We start from the raw sequence: 24,962 nt of genomic DNA, 5'->3' as shown, positions 1-24,962 counted from the left end.
AACTAACCTCAATCAGTATCCGCTACACAGACAGACAACCGCCTACCCGCCTACCCCGCAGACCACCCACCCGCTAGTTACAGCACCAGTAACCACCACAATGCCACGCCCCATCACACACCATCCATCCATCTATCCACACACACACACACACACTCACGCTCACGCACACGCACACCCTTTCATGCCACACACACACACCCATAGAGAAGCCTCCGGTTCTGTTGATGCAATTTCAAATGCAAAACTTTAATGGAATTTTGTATCTGTGTCTCCCTCTCTCACTCTCTCTGTGTGTGTGTGTGTGTGTGTTTGTGCGACAATAGTTTTGTGAACAACTTGACGCACTCGCAACTTTTATGTCAAATGCATTTTGCACATATTTTGTTGCAGCACCACCACCAGGGGGAGGAGGAAGAGGAGGAGGTACTCTCCTGAAGGGTGAAATTAACGTGTTGTCAGGCATTTTAATTGATATTTAACAAGAAGTCTCCAAAGCCAGTTCTATTCCCAGACATAATTGCCTCAGAGCTAGCCCACCTGCAATTACCTTTTAATCGCAGACGCATGACGCAACTCCAGCCGCTTCCCCGGCCCCCAAGGCCTTACCATTTTTGCCATTTTCCGTTGACATTAACACGTCACCAGACATGAAGGACTTCCTCTCTCTCCCTCGGAATGGGCATGGGAATGTTGCGAGTATTTGTTTACTCTGACATTTTCTCGATTAATCGTGGGGCTCATTAGTGGTGAAAATTTGTATGAAGACCCCAAGGGATACCGCAGGAAACAGAAGTTCCGTTCGGTGGAGAGTCTCATGAAATATACATTCATGGACTGCATGGCGCAACATTTATAAAACTCTTTTCTCTTGCCACAAACGGCGGCAGGCTCTGTTGAATTTAGCATGAACTGGCGGCAAACTTTAAGCAAGAATTTCCCATCGAATATTTTTCATGAAACGGAAATCAATCAAAACTTTATGCCAGGAAAAGTTTATTATTGAAAAGCTTTCACTATTCTATGGGGGAAAATGTTTCTATTTTGTTGTTGGTGAAAAATCACTGGCGGAACAGGATATAAAAGGCTATATTTCTCCTATTTTTCGAGTATAAAATAGATATTTCTTTAAGGATATTTAAAGTTCGTTTTGATCCGAGTTTTAACTCATCTTCCGCTGCCATGGCGTTCCATTCGCCTCCCTCTTATCCTTCACGTAGCCTAATGAGCCGTTTCTGGCCTGCCTTCTGCCTCTCTCGCTCTCCGTGTGTGTGTGTGTGTGTGTTGGTTGACTTTTTGAGCCGCTTTGCCATGTCCGTGTGTCCGTGTGCGTGTGTTCGTGTGGTTGGCATTATAAAAATTACGAGTATTATGGCTGCGCATTAAGTCCAACGCTGGAAAATTATCGTCCATCGTGTGTGTGTGTGTGTGTGTGTGTGTGTGTGTGTCCTGTGGTCAGACGGCAGGCAGTCCAGTGGCAATCCCCCACTGTTCCCCCTCTCCCTCTCTCTGCGGTTGTTTATGCCGACTTTTTCACTGCTTTTTGGTTTTTGAGCTAGGATTATATTTTCGGTAGAACTGCTGGCATTTACACACAGTGTGAGATGGCCTCCCACCCCCTCGAGCTGCTGCCAAGATGCAATTTCCCATCGAATATGAAAATCACATTTTATGCAGCAAACTATAGCCCGAAAAACAATAAACCTGCCAAAGAAATACAATAAAAAAAAGTAATACCAGCCAAAAGAATGCGAAATATAACGAAATTTCACTTTTATTAAATTACATTTGATATTTAATCAAATTCGGAATTCCTTTTTCTTTCTTTTTTCTAGTTTGTTGCTGGACAAATTGGCAGACAGCCAGGCAGCCTCGACATGAAATTAAATTGAAATAAAACCAAATTCAAGACAGTAACAGAGACAGGCAGCTAAAAATATTCAAATTTCATAATATTTTGCCATCAAATTCAATTAAATGACGGAACTTGTTGTGTATGAAAATTTATTTAAAAAGTTTGGCTCGAAATTTGCACGAAAAGTTCTAGAAAATATTTAGTTTCTACTCTTGCAAGATCTTGCCATCAATCCAACTAAATCTCAGACATTTTCCCCTTTAAATAAAGTCCCCCTGTTTATAGAAAGCCAAAAGTCGAGAAGCATCTACATGATTTTGGTTTTAACCCAACTCTGGCCCCCGTCCCGTCCCCCAATTTTAACCCATTTACATTTCTCTGGTTTCCCTTACTTATTGCTTGTTTTTCTTGTTTTCCTTTTGGCTTATTGATTGTTATCGCATCTCTGGACCGCAGCGGGACTGGAGACAGGGAGAACCAGAAACTGGAGGAAAGTAAATGGGATAAATTCGAGCTTAACCCCACAGATACAATGGGGGCCAAGAGGCAGCAACATGCGAAATATTCAAAGCTGAAGAGGAAACTAAAAAGCACAGGAGCAGAGCAATAGGGGTATTCCCGCAACTGCTTTCATTTTTAATCCACAGATTAGCTGCTCAGGGATTTTCGTCAAAATAAAATGCCGAAATGCGGCAGAGGGTACACTGAAAGAAAAATGGTAGAGTAAACATAAATACATCCATTTTTAAATTGAATATTCGGCTTAAAAAAAAAAGACAAAGCGAAATTAAATGGAATTTACTTTCGTTTGAGTATAAATGTTTTCAAAAAGGTTTTGAATTTGTCCCATGTTTAATTTAAATATAAAATACTTTAAAATAAATAAATACATTAAATTAAAACATATATGTTGATGTTTAATTTAAATACAAAACACTTTGAAATAAATTTATTATATTTAATAATATTTAATTTAAATATAAAACATTTAAAAATAAAATAAATACATTAAATTAAATAATATTTGATGTTTAATTTAAATATAAAACACTTTGAAATAGAGGCAAAAATATATTTAATTAAAATATGAATATATTCTATTTAACTATGAAATCATTTAAAAAATATTTTTAAATATATTTTAAACTAATATTTTCTTATTTCTCTCAAGATTCGAATGAAAACCCTTCGATTTTAATGCTTCCGCTCTGGGCTTCAGTTTAATGGCATAAATATTCTAAAAGAAAATATTACAATTTCAGGATTTTCATTCTTTCCAGATCATGTTTTTCCCTATAAATATTGCGCCAGATAATCCATAATTTATTAAATTGGCCTTGTATCATTTTACACTGGCATGCCTTTCCTATCGATATCGTTGTAGAAGCAATAATATAGAAAAGGCGATTGCATTTTACTTTGATTTGTGTGAAACCAAACAAATTTTGTAAATCAGCAAAATTTCTTTGTAGATTTGTAGACAGTAGATTTTGTGGTAGTTCTTTCTATCCATGATCTCAGGGGCCATTTGTATTTGTTTTCCCTTAAAATACTACCATTTTTCGTTAAGGTTTTCGTCTTAAAGCCCAGTACCGAGACGTTCTGATTTGGGGTATCGCTGCCATGGCATAATCGCGGCTAAAACACTAATCGTATAATGGCTGTCGATCTGTGCCGGTGGATCGAATCGTTTCAGTTGTAAGTCGGCGGTCGCCACAGTTTAACATTCAGAAAATGTGAACGGACTCAAACAATGCCAAAAACGATGCCACAATTGAGGATATTTCAAATACTTGTGCTGCTCGTGCCGCTGTCCTATGCACAGGAGCCACCGCCGCAGGTCAATCTGGGTGGGTAGACGACTCGAGAACGAAGGCTGGGAGAGGCGCCACAGATAAGTACAACAGGGGATGGAAATTATCTCAGTTTCGACTCGGTGGATGCTTTAATTTTCCCGATTTTCCAGCCAACGAAATTCGAGCGCGCCACTGGAGTTACATGCGACATGGCCAGAACTGGCGCGGTATATGCAACACGGGGCAGGAACAATCCCCCATCAGATTGGATGCCAAGAAAGTGAGTTTTGAACAAAACGCAATTGATTGCAGTAAACCCGTAATTTCTGTCCAGTCAGTTTTCATTACGTTGCCGGATATTGAGTTCGAGAACTACGACGAAATACTGCGTTTCCCAGTCATTTTGCAGAACAATGGGTACACGGGTAGGCGAGGTCCTCGGCTGTCCATTCGATTCGTATAACTCTCGAAAAATACCCCATAGCCCACATGGATATACCGGAAACGAGGAACAACAGGAGACCCTACATAACGGGCGGCATGCTCCAGGGTCGCTACATGGCGGAGAGCCTCCAGTTCCACTGGGGATCCTCGATATGGACCGCGGGGGGTGCCGAGCATTGGATCGAGGGGAAACACCACGATGTGGAGATGCAAATTGTTCACAGGAACTTCCGGTACCCAAATCTCAGCGAAGCCGTCAAGCATAAGGATGGTCTCGCCATACTCGCAGTTATCTTCCGAATCGACAGGGTACACTTTTGGCCACGACAAAAACAAGGCACTCTTTCAGACAGAAATATCCATTTATTTCAGGGTCCAGGCTACACTGCTCGCGCGCTCAAAAAAATCACCGATCAACTGTTGAAAATTCGACGCTTCAAGGATCAGACGCTTATCGAGGAGGACCTCACTTTGATGGAGCTGTTGGGCGACCTAAACACCAAGAGGTTCTTCACGTACAGCGGCTCCCTGACGACGCCCGACTGCCAGGAGGTGGTCACCTGGACGGTGTTCAGCCAAACCTTGCCCATAGGCGTCGATGAGGCGAACAATTTCTGGAATCTAACGAGCTTCGGGGGTCAAAAACTATTGGCCAACTATCGCTATGTCCAGAACCTGCATGACAGGACGGTGTTCATTAATTCGAATCGATAATGAAGGATATCCCTATATGCCTCCCCCCTTTCGAAGGACAGCAAATACATAATAAACTCTACCAAGAGTCAAAGAGCAGAGCAGTTCAGGGTAGGGCAGGGCAACCCCCCATTCGGGCTCATCTTTGCGGCTGTCTCTCAAGTTTAAACCATTTACATTTCTCTGGTTTCTTTCTTGTTCCATATTTCCTGTGTTTTCTCTTGGCTTATTGATTGTTATCGCATCTCTGGACCCCAAGCGGGAGTGGGGTATGGAAGGAGAGTAAATGGGATAAATTTGAGCTTAACCCCCCACAGATACAACGGGGGTTAAGAGGCAGCAACAGCGGGAAGACCACTAATACAAAATACTGCACAAACATGAGAAATATTCCCAGCTTTAAAGTAAACAGAAAAGTGCAGTAGTACCTCCTGTAGCAGAATTGCCATGGCTTGGGAAATACAGCAGCATGAACAGCAAAAACAGCAATAGGGGTATTCCAGCAACTGCTTTTTATGTGTTTTTCTTCGAATTTACTTCCAGCGATCAGCTGTTATTGGAAAGTTCTTTAAAAGTCTTCAAAGCAGACCTCTAGACCCTCTAGACACCAAAACTGAAGCAACTTCAAGGTTGAAGCTTAGTTTATTTTTAGAGTGACCGTTCTGTAGCGCATTTTTGGCTATATTTTATTAGAAATGTGTATTCTGTCTTATAATTATAAGATAGGGGTATTCTGGCGCCATTTAATGACAATGATTTCATCATTTACCAAGCCTCTACCTCTCAAGCAAAACAGCTGTTTAGAAAATGAATTAATCAAGCCAAAAATAGTTAGTGGAATATCCCTGATGGCAGCTACTGTAAGAACGTTTTGCCGTATCCAGGCATTAGCATATTCGGAATCAGCAGCAGCAGGAGGAGCAAGGAGGAGGAGCAAGGAGGAGCAGAAGCAGTACAGTAGAGCCCCAGTCAATAACTACACCAAACATCGATACCCCCCAACGGCAACAAACAGCAACAACAAGAAGCAACTTCTGCATAAATTTCCTACCAGAAGCAACACAAACATCAACCAAAGGGCGGGCAGGGGGGTAGAGAGGACTTAGGGGCCAACAATCGAGGCCAAGAACTAAGCCCAGTTTTATAATAAAGTAACAGAAATCTGTTCTCTGTATCTGCCCCGTTGGCACTTTTGACCCCCCTGACCTGGACCCAGGACCCTGGACCTGGGGAACTTTTGAAACAAGGCTTTGGCGTTGGCTTTGGCTTTGGGGTTTCCTGTTGCCAGTCCTGTTTCCTGCTGTTGTTGTTGTTGTTGCGGATAGTTTTCTGGGGTACGGGGGGGGGGGCTCAAATCAAGTCGCTTCTCTCTAAAGCATTTTCAATTTCATGCTAAAACGAGAGAGCATCAGGGGCCAGCAGGGGAAAGTTCAAAGGTGTTGACCAAGTTGCAAGCTCTGCTCCACAGAAAAAGCCATGGCGAATATTGAATTTGTTTTAAATGGCAGCCATAATGAGACGACAGGAGCAGTGTGCAAAAAACTTTTCTCTCAGAGAGAGCGAGAGAGAGAGGACCTCCTCGAGGTCCAGGTTTTGCGGCCAGGACAGAGGCGAGACAATTTATGGCTCCTTTGGGGGCCTTAAATGTTTCCAAAATTTAAATATAATTTGTTTTAGTTGACTTTCGGGCCCATAGAGGAAGCAATGTTTGACAGAAAATTTATCAAAAGTTGAAAGGGAAAATGGGTGTCGGGGGTGGGGGCGGGTAAAGTATCTTTTGTGGCGCAGATAACCGACTCTTTAATAAACTGCTTGGGTCCCCCAAGGGGATGGGTTATACATTTTTCAATCACAGAATTTTAATTATTTTCTTGCCATTTTTCCAATGAATTTATGGGAATTCCTTCTTCCAGGTAGGCAGGCAACGAAACATTAAAAACTCTTCGCTTGTCCAGCGATAAATACATTTGTTTCGGTTGTTGCTTTTCTGGGCTCTTTTAAATTTCCAATTTCTTGCATTTATCTTCGCACGAAACTTTGTGCCGCAACGAAACTTAAATCATCAGCTGTGTGTGGCATTTCAGGGCCAGAAGTCTTTAAGCCAGGGGCCGACTTAATAACCTTCTACGCCCCCCCGCCAACAACAGAACCACCTGCGACCCAAAGCCTAAACAGTGGGGCCTTGGGGGGTGCGAGAGATTTACATACTAAACAAGAGGGGGGGGGACTAGTCGTACAGTGGTGTGCCACAGAATTTCAGGGCAGCTCATAATCTTAAATCTAGGCAATATGATGGGTGAAAGAGAAGGGCAATCGAGCACCAGAGAGAAGGGCAATGAAGCTAGAGGGAAAGGTTCCCAAAAAACAAACACACACACGCAACACACACACACACACACACATAATGATATGCAAATGTGCATGAATAAGTGTGTTGAAGTGTGCCACACTAGCACTTGGGCAAACGCACCCACACACACACACACACACACTCCTTCGTTATCCCTGGAAGAACATCAAAGTGTAGGAATTTTCTCCGCATCGTCAGCGCATAGTTGGGAGCAGAGTAGGAGTTTCCTTTGGCGTTAATGAAATGTGCAAATCTACCAATTGACCAAACCACCAACCCCTAAAACCAACCCCCAACCCCCCCTCCCCGCTGTCTGCCAATAGCCTCAAGACGCTCATTTAGTCATTTGCATATTAAAAGCTTTTGTCGCACAAAAGGTTAAATCAAAAGATAAAGCGCAATAATTTTTTGCGCCTTTTTGCTTTTCCTTTTTGCTTGTTTTTGGCCCGTTGGTCCTTGTGCCCCTGCCCCTGCCTCTGCCCCTCCCACACCCCTTGTAGTTGTTAACATGCGAATCAAGTCAAGGAGTGGGAGAAATCGGAAGATTGGATGGTTCAAGTGGAGTGGGAGTGGGAGTGGAAGTGGGAGTGGCAGTGGAGCAGAGGGGTGTCTGCCATGTGCGTGTCGATAAAATATTTTCCTTTGACGCTATGTAAACACTTTTGTGGCATTTCTTTGGAGTTTTTCTTCTGCGGGCCAAACACACACACAGCACAGTTATGATTGAAAGGGGGAGGGGGTGGGGGGAAAGAGTGGGAAGAAGGAATAGAGCAAGGGAAGCAGTGGGAATCAGGCCACATTTGATGTCGTTTGGCAGTTGATTGAGTATGTGCCGGGGGTTTGAGTTTATCGCCCCATGAATAAGAAATGCATGCGCGGTATAAAAATACTGTATACCATAAAAATACCATGCACGAAAGGCTAACTAATGTTTGCTAATAAAGAATGCCAATTGGGGCTAGAAATAACTAAAATACTGCAAAAATACCAGAAAAAAAAGTACTACGAGAAATTACAAAAATTAAATATTATCAAAAATACAAGAAATACTGAAAAAATACTGAGAAAAATACCAAATAAAATTCTAAAAATACAAAGAAAATACCAAACTTTACAAGATAAATAAAACGAAATAATAATAAGAATAATACTAATAAAAATCAGAAAAATATCAAAAATACTACATTTTGGTATTCAATCTGATTCAATTTCATCAAAAATATTGGAAAATCAATTTTATATACAATTTAATTATCGTATAAGTATTTTTAAAATTTTGTTACTTTTTTTTGTTAAATATTTCTACAAAAATATTGAAAATACTAGATTCTGCCACACTGCACTAAGTATTCAGTAAAATATACGAGTATAACTAAGCCTTAATTTTTCATTAAAATTTCTACATCTCATACCTCTACGGTTCAGTATTTAATCAGTATATTCAGTAATTTTATTCGATTTAAGGGAACACTTTTCTAAAGTCTTAAACATTGGCAATTCTTTGGTATATTCTGCCATAAAAAAACACTGTTTGCGCGTTGCCTGCAATTGTGTTTACTTTGTTCAGTTTACGAGTCTGTAATCTCTCAAAGAAGTTGGTATTTTATGTACAGTTAAACTCGATTTATTTGGTATTTTTATGGGGCCAATAACCAAACAAGTGCGGTTTTCTCTGTGCAGTACTTCTAATGCTCGTCCACATTTGCCACAATTGTTGTCAGCCACCGATGCTGCCCCCCACACACACACACACACATACAAGCAGAGGTGTAGTATATATATATAGAGACGACGATCTGAGCCGACTTAAAATGCCACAACAATTGCAGGCAGCTGCTGCCTCATGCTTCATGCCTCATGCCGCATGCCTGTTGGTGGTGGTGGTGTTGCGATTGAATGGATGGAAATGCTTAGCTCAGCATAACACAGCGATTGTCATCGCAGAAAACATACAAATATTGTACAAATATGTGTGCTGCGAGAATACATATACGAGTATGTACTGGTTTATATACATCTGCTGTTATGGCCATAAAGTTCAATAGCGAGAGCCCTCCTCCAATCCCAGATCCCCGACAGCCCCTGCATCCATCCCACATCTCATCTGCCCGCAGCTGTGCAAGAATTGACATGATGAGCGATTTTAACACTTGTGCGGTGATACGTTTAAAGAGGGGGCTAGAGGGCTAGAGGGCAGGCACACAGCTCCCCCGTATATTGCAAATATTCAACCTACTTTCCTATGACCTTACCACACAACGACAGGCGATGGGCGACGGGCGACACAGCAACAAAAAGAATAGAGAGAAAAAAACCAACGGCAAACACCGATGTGTAGTTATTATGATGGCTTTTGTCCCCCGGACGGCTTATGGCAGCCCGCGCGTGGAAATTGGAGTAAAGGCAAGTGGAGGCGGCACACCATATAAGCCATATACTGGGAGGATTTAAGGGCCAGAAGCAATTTCGAGATGAAACGAAGGTTACTCTTTAAATAAATAAATTATGAGTGGGGCGAGGCGAGGCGAGGTGAGGCGAGGGGCTTTTTAATGGAAAGATCTGAGTATCTCTCAAGTGCCAGAGATATTTTTTTATTAGGAATTTTTAAATTATAAAATTAGCGTCATAAATAAAATTAAAAGAAAATAAATATATATATAAAATAAATAAATATAAAATAAATAAAGATAAAATAAATGAGTAAATTAATGATATAAATAAATAAAAATAAATAAGTACTTTAATAAAATAAATAAAATCAAACTACATTCCCCAAAATTATCAGAAAATGCAGGTCCACTATCTGGGGCTAAGCCACACTGGGAGAGAATCATGCACATTTATATCTGTGGTTATTTTTTTTTTTTGATCATAATTAATTTTAGAAAAATCTTTAAAATGCTCTTAATAAAGACTCCTTAATGGAGGGAAATATCCTAATAAAATGCATAAAAATATCTCAAAAATAAACCCTAAAATAATAAATATCCCAAAAAAGGGAAGATTTTTCATTATTAAAAACCTTTGAATTACCCAAGAAAAAAACCCTCCATCTGTGCCACAAGTTCCATCTTGCCTCTGGAATGTATGCTACCCCGCGATTTCCCACTCTGCAGAGTGTATATCAAATAATAACAAAATATAAACGATTCCATTTTATTGTTATATGTCAGCAATGTTGTTGTTTCCGAACCGCTGCTGCTGTTGTCCCGTGTCCCGTGCCCCGTGCCCCATGCCCCATTGCCTCATCCTTTGCTGAGTCAAAAGCCACATAACCAACTGGCAGTGACATTTGACAGCGGCAGCACACACACACACCGACACACACACAGAGATACGCACCGATCCAACACTCACACATTGATAAGCGCGTGTTTACACATTTACACCAGGGAGGAGGAAGGAGAACCGGCAAAGCAAAGCTTATATCATACATGTCCTCATATGATAAACAACAATAACAAAACGACAAAAAAAAAAAACAAGAAAGAAAACAGAAAACAGAAAAACAAAAATGAAACCAAACTCTCGTAAAAAAAGATAACAAGTTATGTTTTCGTCCTGTTTTGTGTTGGAGTCCTCCGGGAGAATGGCAATCCCCCCCTCCCCCGTATCCACCATATCCCCACATGTGTTGAAAATTTCATGCGCGTTGATTTGTTTAGCTCTCCCTTTGGAGGGGCTTCCCGAACGCAATTATTTTTAATTTATTTGTGCGCGCCTTTAATGCAAAAACTGGTAGGAAATCCTTTTAGCAGGCAGCCATCGCCAGCGCCAGCGAGTGCGAAACACAAACGAAATGTAATTTAAATTTAATTAACTTTTGCAAGAGCAACAAAGGAAACCACGGCCCAGGAACAAAGAGGCAGGAGAAAAATTATAATTTACTTAAGCAACAGCTGGGGCAGCAGCTGTGGCACGGTACGGGTACGCTTTCCACCGACGCGCCGCATTTGCCATTCACCGTGGGTCATAGGGAAATCCCTTGTGATTTTGTTTACACAAAAAGTTGTGAGACTTTTATTCATAGAAATTTGTAAATCATTTATTAATTTCACCAAAAATTTCATAAAAACGTTTACATGTGAATGGCTCTGTTTTTCTTGAGAGAAGAAACAGTTAAAACGGATTATAATCTATTTTATGGGATTTGCTTTATAGCCCTTGATTTTTCTTCCAAAAAGCGACAGTCGGTCTTTTAGTGTCTGCATATTTTGCCATTCACACAAGATGCAGCGCTAATCACACGTAAAATAAATTGCTTTATTCCCCTAACATTTTGGAATAATATTTTCTAGCACAATTATTACCACCAATAAATTAAAAATCAATAAAATTTCCATGTTTTCTCCGTTGACATGAGAATGGCGCTATTTTCTCTGATTCAAAAGTAGTATTTGTCTTGCATTTGCTTCAGTGTGCCTTCAAGCAGCTCTTAAGCACAACATTGTATCTGTATCTGTATCTGCATCTGCATCTGCACTTGCATCTGCTTCATCTTCGGCCAAGACCATAATTGGATCAGCATTAGCCGCCATTGCCTTTGCCGTTGGATCTTTGCTTCTTGGCCCGTCGCTTATGCCCTGGTGCTGGACATGTGCAGGAAATAATGTAGTTGAGAGGTCAGAAGACTAGAGCCAAGCCAAACTACTAGCCAGGACAAAGATAAAGGCAGGGACACGCACTGGCACACGCACACATGACAGCCGCCTAACGAGGTCAATTGTAAGTTATTTCCACTCTCCAGCCGACAAGCGACCGAGAGGATGGCCGAGAGGATGGCCGAGAGGATGAGGGATAAAAAGAAAAACAAGAGAATAAAGCGAATGAAGAGAGCGAGAATAAAGTGTAAGCTGAGGTCCAGACCAGGAAATAGCCAGCGCATGAATATCATTAATGGCTAAAGAGCGTTAAAGGTCATTGTTCCTGTTTCGTTCCATGTCCTTCCGGTACTTCTTTCCCGCCTTCCTGCCGTGTCCAGGCGGTGCAAGGAAAGTACAGCTTAGCTGCGAGAGGAATACCTAACTCATTATTATGCTTTTCCCCTCCAACAGCATATGCTATGATGGGAATGGATGTGGGGCTATAAAGGAGTAGAAAGAGAGGAGGGTAGGGCAGGGCCCTACAGGGAGATCTTTGTGGAGGAGGTGGAAATATGTATAAAGCCTCATAAATAGTGTTATTAGACAGGGCAGCACCTAAATGAAAGAAAACAAGTGCCCAGCGTTGCATGACTCTCAATCAGAGGAGGTCTCTCTCTCTCTCTCACTCTCACTCTCAAAGCAAAGTGCAGTCTCTCTCTCTCTCACTCTCAGGCTAAAGTGCAGTCTCTCTGTCTCACTTTCTGTTTGAAAGTAGGATTTTATTATGAATGAATCCCCCTAATGATTCCTAAAATGCTGAAACCTAGTTCCGGAAAATATTTCTCAAGAGCCTTACTTTTCCGTAAACCTAATCCCATCATCTCAATCACAATTATCACTGCTTTAGGAACTCCAATTAGTACCCGAAAAACTCCTTTGCTGTACATTTTAATAAAACAATTTTCACTCTCGTTTCATGGGCTTCTGCCGAGCACAATTCTCATTTCAAAGTGCATTTAGAATTTTTGGCCCCAAAAAAAGGGAAGCACAAAAATGAGGCAACAAAAAAAAATAAATCCATGAGGCTGTGTGAAATTGTGTCACCTAATTTTTGCAACAGCTCTTGGTGCCACACGCATTATTTTGCCCCTCACAAATGCAACATTTTAGAGAGAGATAGGGAGAAAAAAGAGAGAGAGAGAGAGGGGGAGACATGCAAAGCACCTGAGAGAGCGACAACATTTGCATGGGACATGAGGCTGCAGTTGCATTTATTTTTATTTTCTTTTTTTTTTTACTTCACACGAAAAAGCAGAAATATTTTCCACCTTTCTCACTCTCACTCGTACTCTTCCTCTCTCTCTCTGTCTCTGTCTCTCTTGTTGTCTGCCAGACGAAGAGACAATTGTGTTCATATTTAATAATTCATAACTTTTTTTCCCCTTTCCAGATCGAGCAAAATATGAATATTCAGAGGAGACTAAGAGTCGAGTCGAGTCCACAAGTAGGGTATAAATGTAAGTTGACTACAGTGTGGGGCATAGCCATAAAGGCAGTAGAGAGAACAAATAAATATAGAGGACCGTTCAGTGTTATTTTAGGGATTTATTCCATGATAGATTCCATCTAAATAATAATAAATTCTAGTAATTATTTCTTTATAAATATATATGTCTTTCCCAATTATAACCCACTTTAAAATTATAGCACCCACTGTACCTCCACTGTACAAAATGTAACCTCTTCAGTCAGTTTGTTGTCTCCACATTTTGGTGACTTCTCTAGAGAATCCAGCCCCTTGCAGGCCTCCCCCATCCACCCCCATATATATGCCCTTTAAAACTTTTGTTTCTGTCATCGTCTGCCCGGCCGTTTCTCCAGGCTTATTCCGTATTCCGTAGTTTTATTTCATTTTATTCTTTTAAAGTTGCAATTGTTGAAATTTGGGTCAATAAATAGACGAGCAGAAACAGCAGAGGAGACGCGACGAGAGAGTGAAAGAGAGATTCCTCTTAGCTCTTAGCTTTTGTCTCTTGGCGACAAACAAACGAGCGGCCAACAAAAGGACATATGCGGGCAGGACAATGGCCCACCCAGGCCACATTCAGAGAGAGTGGGGGACGTGCTACGTGCTTTGTATTCTATATATCAGTGCCACAGAAACCAACAACAACAAAAAACCAAAAATGAAAATAAAAACTATACCAAAATTTTATTTTATGCAAAATAGTTATAGTCGTGTGTGTGTGTGTGGGTGTGTGTGTGGATGTCCTTTCGATGCTGTACATTGTACAAAAATGTTGCACTTGTAAACGTTGCACGTGTGTGCTTCATTTTGATTTTATTTTATTTTTTGTTGCATGTATTTCGTATTGATTTTTGGTATTTTTAGGTCGCACGATGTCGACCCCCCGCCCCACCACCGTTCTCCACCGAGATGCTTTCGTGTGTGGAGCTGTGCGGCTTAATGAACACAGATTTATGAGAGTCACAAAACTTGGCTTTAACACGACACTGCACAGCGCACACGTGAGGCCCTGAAGGAGGTGAAGGTCTCCTCTCCCTGGAGACCAAAATTTGCGCTTCTTTAAGCCGCAAATTTCAATTCAATTTAAATTTATTATAAAATATATCAAGTATATATTTTTCTTTGATGTGGTTGCTAGGAAGGAAACCCACCCACACACACACACACACACAACCGAAATGCGCTTTGGGCGCACGGCAAAAATCGTTGTCTACTTTACAGCGCAACTTTAAAAAACCACCAATAAGGGTGCCTCCCCGCTTTTGGTAAGCATTAAATAAATTTTTAATAAAGTTTTGCTCTAGAAATTGTTATTTTTAGCAGCAGCCAGGAAGCAGGAGCCAGCCAGGAGCCAGCAGGAGCAGCGGAAGGAGTAGTGGCAGCAGATAAAATATGACATTTATAGCCCCCGTGCCTGAATATCTGCAAGAACGCACACACACACTCCCCGAGAGCCACAGAGAGAGAGAGAGAGCAGCTTTTGAAATTTTATGTGGCTTATGTCGCCCCCCCCCTCACACACACAGCAGGGGATCACAGTGGCGGTAAGGGGGGGGATGCTCTGTGGCGGATGATTTTGATTGTGGTTGTGGCACGAACAAAGTTTGTTTTATGACAACCTGCAAAAAGGTGGCAGAGCGGCACCGAATGATGATGTATCCGTGCACTGCCAATAAAGAAACGACAAGAGAGAGAGAGAGAGTACGGTGGTATGTGGCATGAGGCATGTGGCAGGGAAAGTGAACGGTGAAATTATCACTTTCGATGGGATCGAGCGAGGGCTAGCCCACCCATTTGCATAAAAACATTTATAAAGTAGGAAAAGCGGGGAAAACTGGGAAATGTGGGATGGAAAATGTGGGTTGGTGCGAGAGAGTAGAAATGGTTTTATTAAATTTTTGACGCCTGAGCGTAAATGTAAATTACACATGAAGCAAAAGCAAGAATACTAATATTTGAAGCAAACAAGAGGCACACACAGATACACAGAGGACACACACACACACACAGACACAGCTCAAAGAGAGAGAGAGAGAGAGAGAGTAGACAAAAAGGACATTTTGTGCCAACACCTTCTAATCAAGCAAAGAGCTTAAAATAAAGTAAGGACGAACCAGAAAAAAAAAAACAGAGAAAAAATAAAGAGAAAGACAGAATGAAATGAAAAGATATTATGAAATTTCGAAACACACCCTTCGTCCGCACACACACACACACACACATACACGTAATAGCACAAAGGATCTACGTGCTGGGGCGTGTGTGAGTGTCCTAGCAGCAGAAATGGCAGCCCTTTTTGGGCTACACAGACAACGAGATGGGCATAAATATACATATGTACATACATATGTATTCTCGTTTCCAACACACATAAATGTCAGCCCCAGTCGCCATCGCCTATCCCCCCTCACCCTCTCCCCTCTTCCTTTGGTGGGTGCGTGTTTGTTAATGAAATGTTTGTCTTTCGCATTTAGCTACGCTACGTTAGACACTTTTGCTTATTAGTGTAAAGCGCTGCTGCTTAAACGCCACACCAGGACGATGCCACGCCGAGAGCACCGAGAGAGAGAAGAGATTCCAAAAGATACCAGCTGGCGGATGGCAGGCGGAGGGGAGGAGAGGCCAAAGCCAAAGCGAAAGATACTGCTGTGGGAATGCCCTTGAAAAATCAGCTGTTCAGAGACATGGAGCCATAGAGCCAAGCAGATTTTTGCTGGGAAATACTGTGTTTAAATTAAGATTTAAATTAAGGCATTTTAGGAGTTTGGTTTAGTTTTAAAAATTTCCCTGGAACGGCCATCATCTGTTTTTCATTCGATTTAATTTAGTCTTAAAATAGTGGCGTTATTTATACGCTTTTATACCTTTTTGAGTCTATAAGATAATTAAATTAAAAATACCGTAATAAAAAATAAATAAAAAATAGCAAGAATAAAATAATAAAAAAATAAAAATGTGTTTAATATACATTATATATAAAATAAGTAAAAACCTCAATAAAGTCCTTCTAATTTATGACTAAAATTCTATCTTTATTCTCTACAAAATCATGAGACCTTGGAGAAGAGTATTCTCTGTATTTATGGACATGAAAATACCAATTTTCTATGCATAGGCGCAGACAGGCGACAACAAGAGCCGCAGCAACGACAGCAGTAGCGACAAAAGCAGCAAAAACAATAGCAACAAAAAAAGTTAACAGCAGCAGCAGAGACAGAAGAATCAGCAACGACTGAAGAAGCAGCGCAAGATGCAGCAGCGACTGAAAAAACAGCAGCGACAGCAGCAGCAGCAGCGAGAAGAAGCAGCGACAGCAGCAGCAAAAGCAGAAACAACGAGAGGAGCAGCAGCGCCAGCAGCAGCAGCGACAGCAGAAGCGACAGTGGCAGCGAGAGGAGCAGCAGCGACAGCAGCAGCAGAGACCAAGACGACGGCGACGACGGCGACGACGGCGACGACGACGACGACACTGCCCTTGTACGAGTATAATGTTACAACAACAGCGCTGGTTATTCTTTCCCTCAACTTCAGACTTCCTCTCCGCTCCTCGCCGCTCCGCCACCATTCTCTCCTCCTTCCCGTCTTCATTCCAAAACCCAAGGTTCAAGGTTAGCAACGTCTGCGTGCGAGTGTGAGGAGTGTCGCCGCATGTGTCTCTGTTGGCGCCTTGAATTTTCGGTTAAGTTTTCTGTTTTGTTCTTGTATTTTTTTGTGTGTTCCTTCACTTTCTGTTGTTGTTTCTAGATTTGGCGCAGTGCGATAATTTCCAAGTATTACGATAGCTGCTACCTTCCTTCCTCCCTCCCCCACCCGCTGTCAGCCCCTGTCTGTTCTTCCCTGCGTCTGCCTTTTGGTGTGTGTTTGAACAAGTTTCTTTTTTTTGGGTAATTAAAAATTAAATTGCGCATACATCACATACAAAAGAGAAAGGCAGGGCGGAAGGAGAGGGGAGAGGGGCAGAATGGAGGCAGTAATGGAGGAGAGAGAGCAAGAAGAGAGGAGTAAACAGAGGAGAGGGACGGAATGAAGGCAGGAAGTGGAGGAGAGGCACAGAATGAAGGCAGGAAGTGGAGGAAAGTGGTGGAGAATTTCAAGGCAATGACTTTTTGAAGTTTAATTGGATTTTGAAGGCTGCACGGGGATCGGATCGGCAGCCAGGATCCCCAAAAAACAAAACCAAAACGAAAAGGCAGGCAAAATCAAGACAATACGAAGGATAATGGGTAAATGGTGCAGACACACAAAAGCCAGACAGACGACAGTCGACACCGGCGGAATAGACAGGAAAATAGTTAAGGAAAATCAACCAGCCAGAGAGAAAGAGAGAGAGAGAGGGAGAGATTTCCTATTGCTAATTGGATTTGTTGGGGATTTTCTTGTTGTTGTTTTGCAAAAAAAGGGAAAGTCATATTCTGTCATAAATCAAAACATAAATTTTAGAATATTGCAGCAAACATAAATCCCATTTAAATCGATGGGATAACAAAATGGAAGGATGCTTTTAGATGATATTTATGACTAAAGGATACTCATTAGTCGGAATTGTGAGTGGAAACACTTTCAGATAAGAATATATCCGTTGCATGTGCAAATAAATCGAAAACGAACCCTCCTCGAGCGAGAGAATAATATACATCATATATAAATAATATATAATATAAATACTAATTTATAATAATACATAAATAATAATACTAATATATTAAATAAGAATAACATAAATAAATATTACAAAATAATAATAATAATAAATAATAAATAAATAACAAATAATAATAATAAATAATAATATTTATAAAAAATAATATTAATAAATAATAATATTTATAAAAAATAATAATAAGAATAATTGATAATAATAATACTAAATAATAATGATAATAAATAATTACAAAATAAAAATAGTAAATAATAAATAATAATATAAAATATATATATTAATACAGAAAGAAATTTACTTAAACTTAATTCTCTATTGATCGTAAAAGCTTCAAAAATAATAGTATTAATTTCGATATATTTCAATCTAAATTTTAATTCAAATTTCCATCTTTTTGAATTTTTATTTTAATACCTCTATATTTTTAAATTTATTTCAGACCATCTGGATTTTTTTGTTCTGTCCTCTATCCTCCTTCATGCCTCCGATATATACCCCTCCATCTCTTCTATCACTCTTCATTTCCGTTCAATTTCAAATACCTATCATGTATCCTGCTTCCGCTGCTGCCATGAGGCTTAAATGCCTGCCAATTAAAAGCAATCTTTAACTTTCGCTTAATTGATTGCCACAAATAGAATGGTTTTTGTTTTTTGTATAATCCATAACAATAAATACCTTCCATAAACTCGTATGTGTATCGTTTCTTCCGTCTTTCGCTTAATTTCACATTGACTTTTCTTTGGAGTATCTAATCCCCCAGGGCCCCCGCGCCCCCACCGCCCGGTAACGGCAGTCAATTTGAAGCTACCTTGAGGTTCCTCGGTGGGTCTGGGGCCACTCTCGGTCTGGGGCAGGCAGGCACTAAAAATGTCTAAACGTCGTTGGGTTACACGCCTAAGCCGCAGCAAAGTCGCAAACACCTGGCCGGCAGAGACCCTGGGACCTCTAGACCGTAGAACCACTCTGTAGTTTATTTAAATTAAACCTTTTTTCACACACACACACAAAGAGAGAGACAGGCATCTGCCTCTCCGACAGTTCCGTGGCTGTGTGTGGGGCTGTGTGGCGGTTTTCTCCTTCGGTGGTTATTCTGTTTGCTTTTTTTCAATTAACTTTCTAGGGCAGCCGCAGAAACAGCTACAAAATGGCTCGGGTGCGGGACAGGCAGGGCACTGTTCTGTTGGTGATAATGATGATGATGACGCTCGACCAAGAAGAAGTCTAACAAATTGCAAAATCCCCTTCAAGCCACTTCTGAGCGTTACACCTTCTGTGGCACGGTGGGCGGCACCTTTGTGGCATGGTGGCACGGTGGCACGGCTGGCACGGAAGGTGGGGGAAATGCAAACATCTTTTCTGCTGTCTTGACTATGCACTCCGTTGCGTATACTTAACGTAAAAACCTTTAAACCACTAAAACCACAACAGCAATGTAGTCGCCTTCAACCACTATCCCACCCCATCATCCGCATCCCTCTATCCCCCTACCATCCCATCATCAACATCCACATCGTTGTCGCCGTCTTCAGGGTTTGTTTGGGTTTTGTGTTTCCACTTGGCCAGCGTAGCATTTTATTTAAACTGCAGTTAATTTTCACTAAAACATTTTAATTGTATTTTTGTAATCTGTCTTTTACTAGTTTTACATAGGGTCGAGGCTGTGGCAGAGACACTGGGCCCCCCTCCCTCTCCCCCGAAGGCCGAAAGCTGAATGCAGAAAAGGGAAAACCAAAAACCAAATCCAAAGGCCGAGGCCCTAGACCCAGAGACAGAGACAGAAGTAGAGGAAGAGCCCGGCGACAGGCAGGGTGGAGTCAAGACATCAGGCTACACTCGGAGAAAAAAAGACAGCCTTACATACAAATAGTTACGTTGGATTTGAGAGTGTATACCAATCGATTTAGAAATTAAAATACTAGGAGGAAGGCCTCTTGAGCACTTCTGTTGCTCCGAAGGGAAGCCTGAATATTAAATTCTGTTCGTTATCAATTGTATTTTCTAATAGAAATTCAATATATAGCGGAAATAAATAAGTTCGATGATCTTTCTATATGTATACCGTCAAGCTTGTCTCCGTTCCAATTGTCTCTTTGGACTTCGTGCATTACTTCGTTCCTCTTGTGATTGGAATTTACGCAATTGCGACTTGCTCACACGCACATTTTTGATTTAAATATATCTCATACAATAAATAAATATATTTCATACTCAAATAAACTATATTTCCTAAAAATTTAATATTTCATATTTATTTCAAAGTATTTTATATTTAGATTAAGAATGGACCGTTATAAAGTCTTTTTAATAAATTTCTGTTTAAATAAATAAAAATTTCATTTAATTTCTCTATATTTGCATATCAAAAACGAATATTTAATTGAAATATAGTGTGTTTCAGTTCTCCGAGTGTAGAGGCGGGGTAAACGGGAAACACGCCCCAAGGTCTGGGTCTGTAGAGGCCGCTGCCGCTGCCGCAAAGCCACTGCCACTGCCACAGCCACTGCCATTTTTAATGCAATAAAAGTCAACTTAAAATATGCAAATTACGGTAGTTTCGCTAAAAATTTGTGCAGACTTGGCTAAGAGAGAAGGAGAGAGGGCCATCGCCATCCGCTCGTACTCCTTTCAGGCAGGATTGCCCCCCCCCTCTCTCTCTCTCTCTCTCTCTCTGTGGCAGACTGTTGCGAAAATGTCATTAACATTTCTCTGGGCCATGGACTTTTAATTGTGTCTATGACTGTGTCTTGGTCGTGGTCCTGGTTTCGGGTAAATGAAGGCTGCAGGATCCCTTGACCTCAGGCCGTGTCACTTTCCAGAGGAGTTGGCCCAAGACATTAATGTATATTAGTGTCGGTCATAAATTAAGAGCATTTTGCTGTTCATATTTACCAGAAAAGTCGCAGTTAAATCTAATTGCAGCTCAAAGGAGCAGCGCGAGAACCTAGAGGACAGCAGACAGTAGACAGGAGACACTAGACAGAAGCCATCCCACCGACAGACAGACAGGCAAATGGCTTTTAAATGGTGGCACCCCATAAGCACACAGGACCTCTAATCAAATGGGGGCCGGAACCCCTGCTCTTGGCTGGTAAATCTTTTAATGAGCCAGATCGCATTACTATAGCGACAGCATATTGTTTGTGCCGCGTCCGGGGGTGGGGAGGGCGCGAAATGGATGCTCAAGAAATTAGTGGCAAGGGAAATTTACGCTTAGAAAAAGGATGGAGAGGGGGAGTAGAAATTTACACTTCAACAAAAAACAAAAAAAGGGGGAGAAACGCTTAGAAAAAAGAGGGTTGCGATTGGGTTGGCGGCCGGCTCCGCCCTTTAAGCCGCTTATAGCTGCTGTTGCCGCTGGCGAGAAGGTGTCAAGTTTAAGAATCAATTACTTCAGAGAGTATGCAAATGTTGGCCCTATTCCATGGCGGCTTCCTTCGCTTCTAAACAAACTTTTCGAACGGGGTTTTAGCTTACCAGCAGACAGACGGCTTTGCGGCGTTAACCTTTTGACGGGCTAAATCGATTCGATTGAAGGTTGCTAGATAACCCAAATTGATAATGGTTAATGATCTGTTTTCCGAAGGGAAAGAATCTTTAATTACCAAAAAAAAAAGAAATATACTCCCACAGAAAGGGGCTCTATCTGGTGGTTCTTTAAAGCCATATCTGTGTTCTTTCCTTTAACTTTTCTCTTTCCCTTTGATCTGCCTCCCCCTCCCACATTACCCCCTTTTTTCTCACCCTCAGAATTTAGCTGAATAAACATTGCTTGGCCAAGAGCTTTGCTTGTGCTTCCTGTCAAGTACAACCCTCCCCCGGCCCCCGAAACACATGCTACAAATGTGCCACGAGTGTGTTTGTGCCACATTCAAAGCATATTTTTGAAGCTGCTGCGGCGCGTGTTCAGAACTTAAATTACGCAGAAAACCCACGCACAGGCACAGGAAACAGGCCGCTGCTCCACTGCCCCCCTCTGCTGCCTTTGATTGATGAAGCCGTCCAGGAGTGTGGGTGGAGCCCCCCCCTCCCCATCCCCAGCCCAATGCTAAACACTAATGGCAGCTTAAATTAGATTACGTTATAGAGTCCTGGGCAAAGCGTGACCATTACATTTCCTCCTCTCTACACTCTCTCTCTTCCTCTAGGAATTTTTTGTATTTTATTTAAACTATTTTCTTACTTAAAGAACGAACAATTTTCGGCGATTTTTCAGCTGGTGCGTCGTCGGGTATCAAAAAATCAACTCATAAAAATCGCACAAAAACACATAAATGAGATTTATTGTTATAGTTTTTCCAACGGAACGGAACTCACACACACACACACACACACACAGGCACACACACCCATACTTATACACATTTCAATTGCCATTACGTATACGCATCGTGTGGCCGTGGCCTCAGCTGCCGGCACTCCTGCGTGGGGGCCGTGCCTCCTTTTATATCGGTGTTAAATTTCACGTAAAAATTGCACTAAAAATTAATATATAAATATTTGTTTGGGACCATTAGAAATACCCTTGGATTGTGGATCGTTTAGCGATTAAATTTCATGGCTAACATTTTAGTAGAAAAAGGTTTTTGTTAGGTGTTTGGGTGAGAGAAATGGAATATTTATGGTTAGGAATTAACAGATACATTTCTGTACAGCCAAAGAGGAAGATCCTAGGGCCGAGAAACTTGAGGAAAAAAAACAGCCACAGAAGGCGGCAAGAGACTTTTATTAGAGGTTTCTGGTGGGTTCTTTTTAGCTATATATTTTATGTGTCTAAATGCATTTCCATTATATCTTTTTTCTTATATATGTATGTATATATCTTTTTACCTATGCATCTGTCAAACTATTTATTTGTCCACCAAACAATCGATCCATGTATCTTTCTTTATCTGTTATATGTCCATTAATTCCATATATTATTCATCTTTCAATCGGTGCATCTGTCTATCCATCTATATATCTATTTTAACTTTTAGAATATGTGTGGAAATGATCATTTTTCAATCTTTTAGAATAATATATTGCTAAAACTAGTATTTTTTAGCACTCTCTAGTATTTTTTAGTATTTTTATAATATTTTATTTAGTATTTTTTGTATTTGTTAGTATTTTTCAGTATTTTTCTTAGTATTTTTAGTATTTTTTTTAGTATTTTTACCACCAGCTTGTTTTAATTAATAATATATAATAAATCGTAAAAATTGTATTATTTTTTATCAGATTTTTTTAGTTATAAATAATACCATGAATTATTGATCAGAAATGTCTTTTTTTTATATGTATATTTCAATCTATAAATGATTTATTATCTTTCTATTACCCATCTTTCTTTCATCTATCTATCTATCTATCCCTTTTCCACTTGCAATTTTGTATCTCCTCTGAAAAAGGGTTTCCTCTCCATTCGTTCCCTACTTTCGCCGATGATAACGTCATAGCCCTACCCTTCAAATAAGATCCCATTAAATTAGTGTATCTATTACTTCGTTATACTGTAATCATAATTTTCCATTCATGTTGTTGTATGTATATATTCTTTGTTTCCATGTCGTGCTTGATCAAATCAAAACAGAGAGAAAACATACGGAAAACCGAGGGGAAGCAGGGGGAAAAACCACAGAACAGTGCTCGTATTTTATTATAGTTTCGGTTGCTCATGGAATTTCATGGTTACAAATAGTTAATGTACAGTTAATTATTACATAATCACAGGTCAACACGAACCACCTACAAGCCCCCACGAGCCGTGGGGCAGTGTCCACTGAATTCTGAAGAGCATTTCCCAATGATTTTCCACCCACACGACACGACACGGCAAGTACCCCGTACATTGACTTGGTGGAAATTTTTATGTCCCTCTGCCCGGACTCGATGGGTATTCTTCCCACATTGGGAGGGCTGTATGTTTGCTGGCCATAAATATTAATTATAAAACACGATATCCATTATATAGTCGTAAGAGTCGGCACGAAATCATCATCATCATCAAGCGCTTAAAGGCCCAAAGGGTTGGAACTCATTGCGGCACTTCCTGGTACTCAATTTATGGCCAGCAAAATAAGCCCCAGCCCAGCCCTGCCCTGCCCTGCCCTGATGTGGAATGAAATTAGCCAAAGGAATCGTACTCCTAACCTATTTTTAAATTATATTTATTTATTTACCCAACGAAAACCCTCATTTTTTTCGAATAAAAATAGTTCTTGGGATTGATTAAATTTCCCGGAAGAACCCGAGAGTCAAGAAAAGGTTGGGCCTCATTTCTGTGTGGTTTGTATCTGCCAAATGGTGTGTAGATATTTATAGGCACTTCGAAGGGTTTATTTGACATCTTTGAATGGGTTTCCTTTCCTAATGGTTTGCTAATTGGTTACCAAAATAGACACCAAATACGGGCATATACATATGTGTGGTATGCCTTTCTTTCTAATTTTGGAATGACTTTCCTAATGTGGGCGAATGATTAAGGCCTGATTAATGAAGATATATCCATGTATAAGAGGTAGTTCCATTACTGGGGAATTTTTTCCTTAAACGTTGTATTTGCCTTCTTTGTAATTAACAGGCTACTTAAGAGGAGACTTCAAATCACTTGAGATATCATCAGATATAAAATTCCACAAAGATTAATACGAATTATTTAATCCTAAACTTTTCTCTATAGAATTTGGAAACATTTAAGCAAATTTTCTATAAATTTTGTTATTTTTAAAACAGGAAATTCGAAAGATTTTAATATTACAATACCACAAAAAAGCTATAAATAAAATGTACAAAAAATAAACAATGAAAAGCATAAAAGTATATCTGTTAAATTGTGGCACATTTTCGGGGGAAAAACACTTTCCCTAGACGCGTCCACTGCAAAATGCAATAAATGTAAGTAATATTTGCCACTCTGCTTGTTGCTTTTCCCCCACAAACCCCGCATAGTCTCCACCCCATTTTCCTCATTTTCCGTATGTATTGTATAATAATAACATAAAATAATTTATGGCAAATGAAAGTCACAGAAATGCAAGTGGAGGAGGAGCAAGAAGGAGGAAAAGAAAC

General features: G+C 40.6%; 2 protein-coding genes across 2 annotated transcripts in view; one reads left to right on the top strand and one right to left on the bottom strand.

The window, feature by feature from the left end:
• The window catches only part of LOC6593664 (neural cell adhesion molecule 1), a 73,750-nt gene that overhangs the window by 43,940 nt on the left and 4,848 nt on the right, over positions 1–24,962 (bottom strand). The window lies entirely within an intron of this gene.
• LOC6593666 (putative carbonic anhydrase 3) lies at positions 3,594–4,882 on the top strand. The gene is made up of 5 exons (XM_002018800.2): positions 3,594–3,705; positions 3,822–3,931; positions 3,986–4,076; positions 4,136–4,404; positions 4,468–4,882. Exons 1-5 carry the CDS (start codon positions 3,609–3,611, stop codon positions 4,807–4,809), a joined length of 909 nt encoding a protein of 302 aa, XP_002018836.2. The 5' UTR covers positions 3,594–3,608; the 3' UTR covers positions 4,810–4,882.

This window comes from Drosophila persimilis, unplaced genomic scaffold (genome assembly GCF_003286085.1).
Source record: "Drosophila persimilis strain 14011-0111.01,24,50 unplaced genomic scaffold, DperRS2 tig00000124-arrow-pilon, whole genome shotgun sequence".
Taxonomy (NCBI): Eukaryota; Metazoa; Arthropoda; class Insecta; order Diptera; family Drosophilidae; genus Drosophila; species Drosophila persimilis.
Note: the sequence above shows the minus strand (reverse complement) of the source record. Positions and strands in the feature narration are given on the sequence as shown.

Excerpts from the sequence above, each read along its gene's own strand:
- LOC6593666 (XM_002018800.2), top strand. The coding sequence starts at position 3,609 with ATGCCAAAAACGATGCCACAATTGAGGATATTTCAAATACTTGTGCTG. Across the intron at positions 4,077-4,135 it reads GCAGAACAATGGGTACACGG|CCCACATGGATATACCGGAA; the intron begins GTAGGCGAGGTC and ends AATACCCCATAG. Across the intron at positions 4,405-4,467 it reads TTATCTTCCGAATCGACAGG|GGTCCAGGCTACACTGCTCG; the intron begins GTACACTTTTGG and ends CATTTATTTCAG.